Consider the following 12558-nt stretch of genomic DNA (forward strand, 5'->3'; position numbering starts at 1 on the left):
GGACTGTGTTAGTCACTAAGTTGGGTCCAACTCTTTGTGACGCTATGGATTGTAGCCCACCAGGCTTCTGTGTCCATGGAATTCTCTGGGCAAGAATACTGGAGTAGGTTGCCATTCCCTTCTCCAGAGGATCTTCCAGACCCAGGGATCAAACCCAGGTCTCCCACACTGCAGGCAAATTCCTTACCACCTGAGCCACCAGGGAAGCCCCAGGGTAGGGGTACACAGCTGTTAACTCTCGTTTCCCCAGCAGGTGGCTCCCTTGACAGGCAGTTATGTCCACTTAGGTGGACAGAGGTACTCATGGCCATTCCCCCACCATTCCAACGTGCCTAGTCCTGTTGGAAGTGCTTGCTGCAGACAAACTCCAGGTGTGGGGGTGAGTGGGTAAGACGGTAACTAGTCGCTCCTGGGGGATTAAAACACCAGTCTGGCACTGAAAAATTCAACACAAGTGAGCTTCTGAAACAAGCTGCAAGCTATCGAGACAGATCAGACTGAGCTGCCGAACTTGCCACACGGGACTTGGGAGAAGGTCTCTCCCGGGTCCTCTAAAGCCTGTGGCACACGCCTGAGCACTGAGGTGGCAGCAGTCCCATCTTCCTGTGTTTTCTGTAGTGTTTTTTTTTTTTTTTACCCCCAGACTCTAAACTTTTTATTTTGTACTGAGGGATCGTCGATTAGTAATGTGGTTTCAGGTGAACAGCAAAGGGACTCAGTCCTGCACACACAGGGATGCACCTCCCCATTTTCTCTCTTTCACTCACCTCTGATTGTGCTTTCGCTTCCTGAATGAGAGAGAGGACCGTAGACCTGGACCCCACTGATGACAGAACGGACTGCAGTCTTTGCTGATCCCCTGCTGAGACCAGGAGCTGCTGCAGACTAAAGAACACAAACGTATTGGAAGAATGTTCAAGGAAAAACCTCGCCACTGTGCTGGGGTGCATTAAGAATGATCTCCTTTCTACCGCATTGCAGGTATTTTCTGATTTTCATGCTCTCTTTTGGTCAGAACTCCATTTGAAACTGAAGAAGCTCAAACGCTCAACAGGAATTTCATTCACTGCCAACAGCAGTGGGAATTCCTACGGATTCTAGGATCCCTCCAAGATGTTAGGGGACCAATGCTGACCTTGAACAGAAACTTTCAGACATATTAAATATTCTGTAGGCTCCAGTGAAATATTTTAAAACATACTAGAAGTTTCCTGTTTGACTTCAGTCACTTTCAAAGGTTCTAATCCTCCCCCGATGGTCCCGTTTCCTTATCCTACCATCTCTCTCTCTCTCTCTCTCTCTCGCTCTGTGTTTTTGCAAAGTGCCCTGTCCTACAAAAGCCTCTCTTTAGAGCAACATTTTGGGAAACACTTTTCCCTGCAGGCACTTTATTTTTCCAGTATTAAAAAAAAAATTGGCTGGAATAGAAAAAGGATGTTAGTGGGATTTATTCAGTGTAATCTGAATAAAGGCTGTCATTGAACTAATTGTGTGTTGTTTCAATGTTAACTTCTGACAAACGGACCGTGGTTATGTAAGATGTTAACTTGAGCAGCTAGGTGAGATGTAGATGGGAAGTTTGCACTATTTTTGCAACTTTTCCAAAGTCTAGAACTAATCCATTAAAAAAAAATTACACACAAGGGGAAGAGTGGACACTTACTTAACTGACCAACTTCTTCCGGAAGGCAGATCCTGGGTGGTCTCACCCACATCATGGGTTAAACTGGATGCTCTGGGGTCAGGGGCTTTGGGATAGGCCCTTTCTGCCCCATCCCTGGGGCATGAAAGGGCAGTGGACCCAGTGAGGCCCCCAGCAGGGGAGCCAAGTGACCTCTGGGGGACGATTTCCAGCTCGGTTTTGAAGAGCACAGTGGGTGGCCCCGCCGAGAAGTCCTCGCTGCAGAGCTTGTCCAAGTCGGGCATGCTCAGGGCTCTCAGCTCCTGGAGCTTCGAGCGGGACAGAGGTGAGGCCTGCGTGTGACGCACCGAGGACTTGTTCCTCTTGGCGGGAGAGGCGGGGGTTGCGGTTGGGGCAGGGATGCCCGAAGGACCAGGTGGTCTCTTGGGGTCTGAGTCAGTGCCCTTGCTACGGGCATCTGCTGGGGTCTGCCGGGAGACGGTCAGTGTCATGCTGGACGGGGACTTGGTCATCGGGGGGACGACGGTGGCGGCTTCACCTTGGCTTTCGCTGCAGGAACTCAGGCTGCGTCTCAGTGACCTCGCCGTTGGGTCACTGAAGTGGCCAAGGGTCCCAGAAACCACGCTGCCAGACGACCGTCTCCCAATGGGAGGCTTGGAGCTCACTGACAAGGAGGAGGAGGCCCCGGCCTTGGCTGCGGGCCGGTCAGAGTGGGCTAGGTTCTCGAAAGACTTGATCCTCTGCTTCACAGAGAAAAAGGAGGTGGATTCATGGGGCCAGTTCTGTGGGGAGTAGTGATGTCTCCTGGTGACTGTGACTCTGTCTGTGAGCTGGCAGCTGGTTTCCTGGGTGGACAGGACATCTGCTTCGTCTGTTGTTGGAAGGTTCCCCGAAGTCTCCAGCAGGGGCTTTACGCTGTATACACCCTGCCCGTTAGCCAGGGTGAGAATGGCACCTCTGGACGCCTTGGCCTCGAGGAGGCCCCCGCTGGTGCCAGGGATCTGGGAGTCCCGAGGAGCGCGCCCTGGGCTCTGTGGGGCATGGCCCTCCCGGCCGAAAAGACTGGAGAACTGGGCCGGCATGGAGTAGGTCCTGGTGGCTGGCCTTGGTGTGAAGTAGGGATGATCGTCCAGCACTGGGCCCACTGGTGGGCCGTTCCTGGGCACCCCCAGGGCATCGGCCATCTGGCCGGGATTGGCCTTTCTAGCCAGCAGCTGCGGGGAGGAAGAGGAGGAGAGTCTTGCAAGGCTGATGGATCGCTGCTGCGCTTCCAGCTCCACCTGGGAGACCCGGGTTGGGAGTGAGGACGGGTGGTTTGGGGAGGACTCCCCTGGCTGGTGACAGAGCCCAACCTCACTCTCCTCCTGATGGCTGCTCTGGGACAAGAGCCCACCCTGCGTGTCCCCTTCAGCCGGCGTGTCACCACATGTGCTCTTTGGCATCCTTTCAGAAGGGATCTCAATGATTTTCAGCTGCTTGGTTCTTTCGGGAGGCCCACTGGCAATTATTTTGCTTCTTTTGTCACCAGTCACCCCGGGCAGGGCTGCTTCTGCTGTGGAGTCTGTTTGGCTGGACAGGGACCGCTCACCCTGCCCGGGAGTCGGGACCTCCCGCTTGCTGGCCACCATGGACGTGCCACTCCTCGGTGCCGTGGGACTTGCTGGCCCCGGGGATGCCAGGGGAACCCTGCTCTCTGGACCACACTTGGGAGGGCTGGGGGCAGCCAGGCAACCTCGGTTGGGTTCTGCAGGCACCGCCGGGTGGAGCCTACCACACCCACCTTGCTCAGGAAGGGTCTTGGGGGTGGTCACGGGCGAAACAAACATCCTGATGCTCGAGTCAGATGCCGAGGGCTTCAGGGAGCCCGGGGTCCCAGGAGGCACCTTGCCCTCCACACTCTGGGGAGGCTGGGGGGCAGCTCCAGCAGTCGTGTCTGGTTCCTCGTGGCCAGCTGTGTGGCACCGGTGCGACGCCACCTTGGAAAGCATTTTGTGGGAGGCCTGGGGTGAGACGAGGGCTTTCTTGTGCTCTGAGCTGCCTGACTTCCCCGCGTGAACAGCCGGGGCCTCGGAGCTGACTTTGCCTTTGCTTCTGATGCTCAGTCTCTTCAGCTTAGGACCAGCTTTGGGTTTCTGACAGTTACTCAAAAGGGTTTCCACAGAATTCTTCCCAGGCAAGTCTTTATTCTCAAGGTCCAGCCGAGGAGGGGGGCTATCTGGCACAGGCACCCCCTTCTTGTGGCTGAAGCTCGGCACCTGGGCCTTGGGGTCGGGGCTTCCGGCCAGCAGCGTGGACTGTTCTGTTTCAGTTTTGCTCTGTGGATGTGTCGCGTGGTTGTTCTTATTTATCTCTTTAAACCAGGCCATGAGGGGCCGCCGGGAGATGGCTTTTGGCTTTGGCAGCAAGTCCTCTGGGCCTTGACCTCTGGAGATATGCAGGTTTCCCAGAGCTGAGTCTCCGTTCTTGGGGACACACGCCCTGAAGGAGGCTTGGTTTTCAGCAGTGTGAACATCTGTTTCTTGTTTCTCAGCTGGCGTCTTGTCATCCAAACGGTCACACTCCAAACCATTCACCATGTTAGGAGAACCGAGGGTGCCCGGGGAGCTGGGGACAGGCCTGGTACCCAGAGGAGGCTGGGTGGCTTCCCCAGAGTCCTCTTCACTTGGGGACCTGTGGTCTTGGGAGACCCTTGCATCCTCAGGTGGCTCTGCCTCCTGAGAGCTCACGTCTGACAGAGGAGGAGGTGGCTGCGGAGGGGTGGAGGTGCCTGGCACGAAGCGGGCTGTGTGGCTCGCTTCTGCCCCCACCTGGCTCAGGGCTCCGTCCTTTGGTGGCAGGGCTGTGGAGAGGGCAGGGCAGGCAGCCACCCGGGCAGGAGCAAGGGCAGTGGCTAAGGGTCGATCGGGGGAGCCATCCGTGGAACAGATTTCCACTTGCTCCTCCTCGGACTCCGTCGTGTCTCCCTTGTGAGAAGGCTCAGGAGGACGAGGACGAGGAGGGGACCAGCTGTCCCGGGTGGGAGCTCGCGGGGCTTCAGTGAGCGACTCGGGGTCCGAGGACGAGTCCTCCACGTCCCCGTACATGGACGAGAGGGACACGGATGGCTCGGTGCTGTCGCCCAGGCCCGACAGTGAGGTGCTGTCTTCGTGGAGACTGCTGAGATTCCTAGAGTAGTTGCTCAGAAAGCTTTTGTTCACAGTAAAATGTCTGTCGGGATTGATGGAATCCAAAACCGAAGGCTGGCCGGCCCACTGAGGGGGAGGGGCTGGACCAGCCGCCCCGGGCCTCCTTGGGGCAGGGCTCGGACTCCCTGAGGCTGGCTGTGGCCCCTGGGCAGCCTGCTCTCTGCTCAGCTGGTCCCCTTTCCCAAGGGAGGGAAGTCTTGCTCCAGAGGCACCTGGTTCCACCAGGAGCCTGTCGATGTCCGTCACTGGGCAGCGCCCGTTCCCTCCGAGGCAGCCGGGCCCCAAGGGACCCCCACATGCCTCCTGGGCCTTGTCACTCGGCAATGGCAGGGCCGGGCCAGCCAGCAGGGGACTGGCAGACCCCGAGTCTGTTCCCTGGGGCAGAGCCGGCCCCTGGAAGTTTCCAGGGACAAGGACCACTGAGGTTTGCAGAGCCTTGGCATGGTGACCCGGAACACCCTCTTGGCTCTCCTCCCCGGACGTGAGGTCTCGTGGCAGCCCAGCACCAGTCAGAGGTGCCCCCTCAGCCGTGGGTCCTGCTCCCCTGGGGGTCGTTGCCTTCCAGGCGGCGCAGGGCAAGCTGGCATTGGGAGCTGCTCTCATCTCATGGAGGTCAGGACGAGCTGTTGCCATTGTCCCTGGGGATGTGCGGTCCTCAGACTTGGGGATCCTGGGAGACTCTGGCCCTCCAGGGTCCTCAGGTCGCCTCGCTGGCCCTGTGTCCATTGGGGTCTGGCTGGGGTCAGGGTGAGCTGCCCCCTTCTGCCCTGGGGAAAGGAGAGGGTCTGGGGAGCCATCTGGTCCTGGGTGGAAAATAAAAAAAAAAAGTTGGAGTTGGGGGGGAGACACAGGGTGAAAGGTAAGAAAACAGAAAACTTCAATGAAAACGAGAGAAAACTGTAAACAGTCTCAATTTTTTGGTCTGTTTTAGAAAGACATCCCACAGCTTAAATGTAGGCCTGTTTTTGTCTCTAAAATTATAGAGTGCTCACATCGAATAAATACCACCGTGCTTTACAGGCTCTAAAATAACTCAGCATGGACGGCAGGAGGACCTCTGCCTCTGCCCTTTCTGGTTATTTATAAGGACAAGGGGACACCAGAAATCGTGCACTTGGGATTCTATACACCATCCACCCTCTGATGGCAAAAGCCACAGGAGTCAGTGGGCTGTTCTATTTGATTCCTTAGCTTGGGTTGATTCTGCAGTCAACTCAGTCCCCCGCAGATTACATGGGGGTTTAGCCTTGTGCCTTGGATTAGGAGTCACAGAGTAAAGTGAAAGAGTCCCAGCAGGGAACTTGAGGGACTGACTGCTCAGTGCAGGAGAGGAGGCTGATTCAGGCAGACACATGGAATGCTCCAGACATATGGAAGCCTGCCCTGTCCTCCGGCATGTCCTGACCAGGGTCAGGGGTGTGGGAGACTGAGGAGGTTAGATTATCCCAGGAATCGGAGACAGAGGGCTGTTGGACTTGAGTGGGATTCTGGGGGCACATCTGGAACAGAAGCAAAGGAAGAGGAGAAAGGCAAGGAAGAAAAGGGAATCAAAGCAGAGAAGCCAGAGAGAGCGTGAACTCTCCAAGGCACAGGGACAGATGCCGCCTGCCTGGAAGTGAAGTCCCTCCACGTGCTGGGTCTGGAAAGCCACTCTGTCCTGGAGGCGGCTTCTCAAAAAGCCTGCACATGCGTGGGTTAGTCTGTCCACTTCTGGCACATGGCATCTTACAATAGGTGGGGGAATAGGCAGAAAAAAGAACATTAGATTTTCATTTCCTTATGAACCCTGGGTCTGAGTGAGGGTACAGCAAAAACCTCAGTCACAATGAAAGTTTTTGCCTTGAGAGAGGTTATAGTCACTCTGCATCGCCCACACAAGTCACCTTAACTGCATACGCCTTTCCCCCTGAAGTTCCTAGATCAGTAATTAAGAACTAGTAGCACTTGGCGCCAGAGAAGGCAATGGCACCCCACTCCAGTACTCTTGCCTGGAGAATCCCATGGACGGAGGAGTCTGGTAGGCTGCAGTCCCTGGGGTCGCGAAGAGTCAGACACGACTGAGCGGCTTCACTTTGACTTTTCACTTTCATGCATTGGAAAAGGAAATGGCAACCCACTCCAGTGTTCTTGCCTGGAGAATCCCAGGGACAGGGGAGCCTGGTGGGCTGCCGTCTCTGGGGTCGCACAGAGTCGGACACGACTGAAGCGACTCAGCAGCAGCACTTGGCGCTGTGCTAAGAGCTTCTTGTGCACTTCATTTCCTTCCTAACGCTGTGACCGTCTGCACTGGAATGGTGGGGAAGTGAGGCCCAGCGTGGTAAGCAGCATATGCAGGGTCAGAGAGTTCATGGCCAGGGGTCCCCCCCAGGATGTGGACTCCACAGCTCACGCAGTTACCTAAACTCTGACAACATGGCCTCTGCAGAGACCACTCGACAACAAGACCGGTTCATCAGGATACCCACGGAGACCCGATGCAACCTCCCCAGGTCCCTGTGGAAGGCCAGGGGCACCACAGATTCACATCCACAGCCTCCTTTCCTCTGCTCAGTTTTCTTTTTTTAAACTTTTTATTTTGAATTGGAGTACAGCCAATTAACAATGTTGTAATGGTTTCAGGTGGACAGCAAAGGGACTCAGCCATACACATACACGGATCCATTCTCCCCCAAACTCCCCTCCCATCCAGGTTGCCACATAACATTGGGCAGAGTTCCCTGTGCTATACAGTAGGACTGTGTTGCTTATCCATTTTAAATATAGCGGTCAGTGTGTACCTGTCCATCCCATACTCCCTAACTATCTCTTCTCCCTGTCCTTCCCTCCAGCAACTGTAATCTGCTGAATCTTTTGAACTCCCTTCAGTATGACTTTCCCATTTCTGCTGGTGCCAACTAGGAGGCTTTCCTGATGGCTCAGATGGTAGAGAATCTGTCTGCAATACCGGAGACCCGAGTTTGATTCCTAGGTCAGGAAGATCCCCTAGAGAAGGGAATGGCAACCCACTCCAGTATTTTCGCTTGGGAAATCCCATGGAGAGGAGCCTGGCGGGCTACGATCCATGGGTTCGCAGAGCTGGACACGACTGAGTGACTAAGCACGCACAGATGCTGGTGCCAGCTACAGGGAAAAGCAACGACGACACAAAAGGAAGGGATGTGTGCCTGGTTTTCAGATTGATTCGTTCGCTGAGCAAACCCTAAAATTTTGTTAGTGATTTGGCTTTTGTGCAAAGTGTGTAATGCAGAAAGGTTTTACTGATGGAGATTAAATTACATGGAAGCAGTCCATGATGTCACCTTTCAAAATATTCCTTCACTTGGAAAGCCCCCAAACGCCCAACAATGGAGAGCATACTAGCTCAATTATGGTGCCTTATGGGGGAGAAGGCCCAGCAGCCTTTACAACTGATGTCATGGGTGTAGAAGAACATGGAGGGCCTGGTGCAGCTTCCTAACCAGGGTAGGTTACAGGTGTGCTGATAACCTGACTTAGGGTTAGGGTTAGTGCTGAGGATGGCCTACTGGGGCCAGCACCAGTCACACAGGCCTGGGAGCATTTTGCTGACCTCTCCAGGCTCCTCAGCTATTCTACAGATGCAATACATAAGAATTATTAATTCTTTACTTCTCAGTGGATGTTTTTCCTGCCATATTTCAGTACATTTGGTTTCACATAAACAGAGTGTTGAATTTCTGAAGGGTAGGATATTCTTGTTTCATATTGTTCCTCATTCACTAAGGCACATGTCACAAAATGAGCAAAGGCTGGAGACTAGCTGAAGACAGGAACCCATGAACTCAGCCCCAGTGATCTAGTGAAGTTGTTAAATGCAGGTAGCTTTTATCACTAGCCTATGAAGATCTCTCTCCCTCAAAATTTTCCCCATATAACATTTTTATTAGTTAACTTCTACTCTCCTATCCTAAAGCTTAGTAAGTGATAGAATAATCTTACCTGTCCCGGGTTGCTGCCCCTGCTTGGATGTCGCTTCAGGTGGGTTCTCTGTAGGATGGCTGGCATCCGGGTGGGGCAGGGCACCACCTGGTCCACAGTCAGTGGGGACTCGTCCATCCCCGACAGACAGCTTGTCCAGAGATTCCTGGCACAAGGACAACTGTGAGTCACTGTTAAAGGCTTTCAGTGTTTTCTGCATCCTAATACATCACATAGAGAGGAGAGCTGGTTTGGGAAAATTCAAGGAGCCCTGGACCAGAAGCCACAAAACCCAGATTCTGGGTTTAAGGTCCAACTAGACATTTCATGGCCTTGTCACTCTTCCTAAGCTTTAAATTTAAGATGTGGGTGATTAGTAGTAGTGGTGCTGTTAGTCGCTCAGCTGTGTCTGACTCTTCGCGACCCCATGGACTGCAGCCCACCAGGCTCCTCCATCCATGGCATTCTCCAGGCAAGAACACTGGAGTGGGTTGCCATTTCCTTCTCCAATGCATGAAAGTGAAAAGTGAAAGTGAAGTCGCTCAGTCCTGTCCGACTCTTCGCAACCCCATGGACTGCAGCCTTCCAGGCTCCTCCATCCATGGGATTTTCCAGGCAAGAGTACTCCAGTGGGGTGCCATTGCCTTCTCTCCTAGGATGATTAGGAAAAGGCAAATGAAAACCACAATGAGAGAGCATCTCAACCCCCTCAGGATGGCTTCAATCAAGAAGACTGAAATAACAGAAATAACGAGTGTTGCGGGGCTTGCCTGGTGGCTCAGTGGTAAAGAACCCACTTGCCAACACAGAAGACATGGGTATGACCCCTGGTCCGGAAAGATCTCACAGGCCACACAGCAACTGAGCCCACGCACCACAACTACTGAGCCTGCGCTCCAGAGCCCGTGAGCACTAACTACTGAGCCCACACGCTGCAGCTATTGAGCCTGCCTGCCCTGGAGCCCACGCTCCTCAAGAAGAGGAGACATCACAATGAGAAGCCTGCACACTGCAACCAGAGAAAGCCAGGTGCAGCGAAAGACCCACCACAGCCAAAAAATGAAATGAATGAACAAATCTTAAAAAAAAAAAAAACCAGCATGCAGCATACAAAAGGCTATACAGAGGTAAGGCATTATTGTTACACTATGCATTGTGATGTTCCAGAACAAAACCAGCTCATTTTGGCAGTCATGGAGAGGATGACTCTGCATAAATAAAGTTAGCATTTAACATTTTAAAACTGTACTTTAGCCAAGCGTCAATTACTTCCTTTCTTCTAATACCTACTATGAAAGTTTTCTCTAAAATAGCCTTGCTAAAACGTTAAATCAGATTTATTTGATATTTACCCTCTGAATGAAGGGGTCATAAAGTGGCCGAAAGGTGGCAGCAGAGGAAAGAGGTGAAACAGATTGTCAACAACAAAAAAATCATTTAGTAAAATGTCAGTTATCTGCTGAGCGAACTCAACAGTGTTCAACTCAGTGAATTTACTAATAAGGCATAAGTGTGATATGAAAACAATAGAAGAATCTGAAACTCAACAGAGGTAGTGACTGTCCAGCACTGTGAATGCAGCAAGTGCCACTCGACTGTACACTTTAAAACGCTTTGTTGTTCAGTCGCTAAGTCATGTCCAACTTTTAGCGACCCCATGGACTGCAGCATGCCAGACTTCCACCAGGAGCCTGTCGATGTCCGTCACTGGACACGTTAGTATAGGAAAGCTATACTAACTTTATGTGAAGTGAATTTCATCTCAATTTTAAAAAGTACTAATAAAAAATTAAAAGACAATCTATTTTCCAAAATAAAAAGTCTCATTTTTTAAAGTTTCCAATTTAAAGGGTAAATACATTACGGGCAATGCATTCAATTTTCTTTCCCACATAGTATAAATAAAATTTGGGAATGAGAAATTTTACAAGGAAAACTGAACTTCCTTACAAAAATTTTAAAAGGTGCTCAAAGTTCTTACTGAGAATACTAATTCACAATTATAAGACATTTTATTTTAATAGATATAAATTATTATAAAAAAGATATTTGAGTAAAATCCATGATTTGGCTTTATATACTTATTTAACTTATATGCAGAGTGCATCATGAGAAATGCTGGGTTGGAAGAAGCACAAGCTGGAATCAAGATTACTGGGAGAAATATCAATAACCTCAGATATGCAGATGACACCACCCTTATGGCAGAAAGTGAAGAGGAACTCAAAAGCCTCTTGATAAAAGTGAAAGAGGAGAGTGAAAAAGTTGGCTTAAAGCTCAACATTCAGAAAACGAAGATCATGGCATCTGGTACCATCACTCCATGGGAAATAGATGGGGAAACAGTGTCAGACTTTATTTTGGGGGGCTCCAAAATCACTGCAGATGGTGATTGCAGCCATGAAATTAAAAGACGCTTACTCCTTGGAAGAAAAGTTATGACCAACCAAGATAGCATATTCAAAAGCAGAGACATTACCTTGCCAACAAAGGTCCGTCTAGTCAAGGCTATGGTTTTTCCAGTGGTCATGTATGGATGTGAGAGTTGGACTGTGAAGAAAGCTGAGTGCTGAAGAATTGACGCTTTTGAACTGTGGTGTTGGAGAAGACTCTTAAGAGTCCCTTGGACTGCAAGGAGGTCCAACCAGTCCATCCTAAAGGAGACCAGTCCTGGGTGTTCATTGGAAGGACTGATGCTAAGGCTGAAACTCCAATACTTTCGCCACCTGATGTGAAGAGCTGACTCATTGGAAAAGACTCTGATGCTGGGAGGGATTGAGGGCAGGAGGAGAAGGGGACGACAGAGGATGAGATGGCTGGATGGCATCACCGACTCGATGGACATGAGTTTGAGTGAACTCCAGGAGTTGGTGATGGACAGGGAGGCCTGGCGTGCTGCAATTCATGGGGTCATGAAGAGTCGGACACTACTGAGTGACTGAACTGAACTGAGTTATTCAAAATTTGTAATACCCTTAAAAGGAAGAGGTTTACCCATTAGCTGAACATGACATTTTAAAATACATTTACTAGTTGGAGGTAACAATAATTTTTAGAAGGAAAAAAAAAGGTGTATGTTTCTACTTTTTCTATAAGGTTAAAAACAAACCCTTCTGCTGAGATTAGTTTTTATGACTTTGTATGTTCTGCTTCTCTCTACATGTATTATATGTTTTACAAATCACTTGAAAACACATCTTTATAAATATAGGCATAAAAATTGCACTTCACAGATACTGCACGTTTTACAGGTTGACGGTCTATGACAACCCTGCACTGAATGGGTATGTTGGTGCCATTTTTCCAACAGCATTTGTTCACTTCCATCATATTTTGTGTCTCTCATATTTTGGTATTTCTCACAATATCTTACATTTTTTCACTGTTACATTTGTTATGGTGATCTGTGATCTTTGATGTTACTGTTGCAAAAAGATTTATATTTCAACTGAAGGCTCAGATAGTTAACAATTTTTAATAATAAAATATTTTTGAATTAAGGTATGTACATTATTTTTAGAGACATAATGCTATTGCACAATTAATAGACTCCAGTATCGTGTAAACGTAACTTTTATATGCACTGGGAAGCCAAACACTTGACTGACGTTATTGCGACATCCGCTTGATTGCAGTGCTCTGGAACCGAACCTGCATTATCTCAGAGGCATGCCTGGACAGCCTTATAAGGCATCTCAGATTCTCCGCTCTGAGTGAAAGTATTTATGCTGAAGAGACTAAATAATGTTTGTTTCTCTTACCCTCTCCTTGCTAAAGTGGAGGTATATTAAATTT

The 12558-nt window shown here is 50.5% G+C and overlaps 1 protein-coding gene across 4 annotated transcripts in view; it reads right to left on the reverse strand.

The window, feature by feature from the left end:
• Nucleotides 1–12558, reverse strand: part of PDZD2 (PDZ domain containing 2) — a 322225-nt gene that overhangs the window by 13445 nt on the left and 296222 nt on the right. For all 4 annotated transcript variants that reach the window (XM_018065555.1, XM_018065554.1, XM_018065556.1 and 1 more), the window contains 3 exons: nt 8785–8929; nt 1664–5630; nt 768–885 (listed from right to left, as the gene is read on the reverse strand). In XM_018065555.1, coding sequence (XP_017921044.1) covers nt 768–885; nt 1664–5630; nt 8785–8929 — 4230 coding nt within the window. The remainder of the gene's footprint in view (nt 1–767; nt 886–1663; nt 5631–8784; nt 8930–12558) is intronic.

The sequence above is a fragment of the Capra hircus genome, chromosome 20 (genome assembly GCF_001704415.2).
Source record: "Capra hircus breed San Clemente chromosome 20, ASM170441v1, whole genome shotgun sequence".
NCBI lineage: Eukaryota > Metazoa > Chordata > Mammalia > Artiodactyla > Bovidae > Capra > Capra hircus.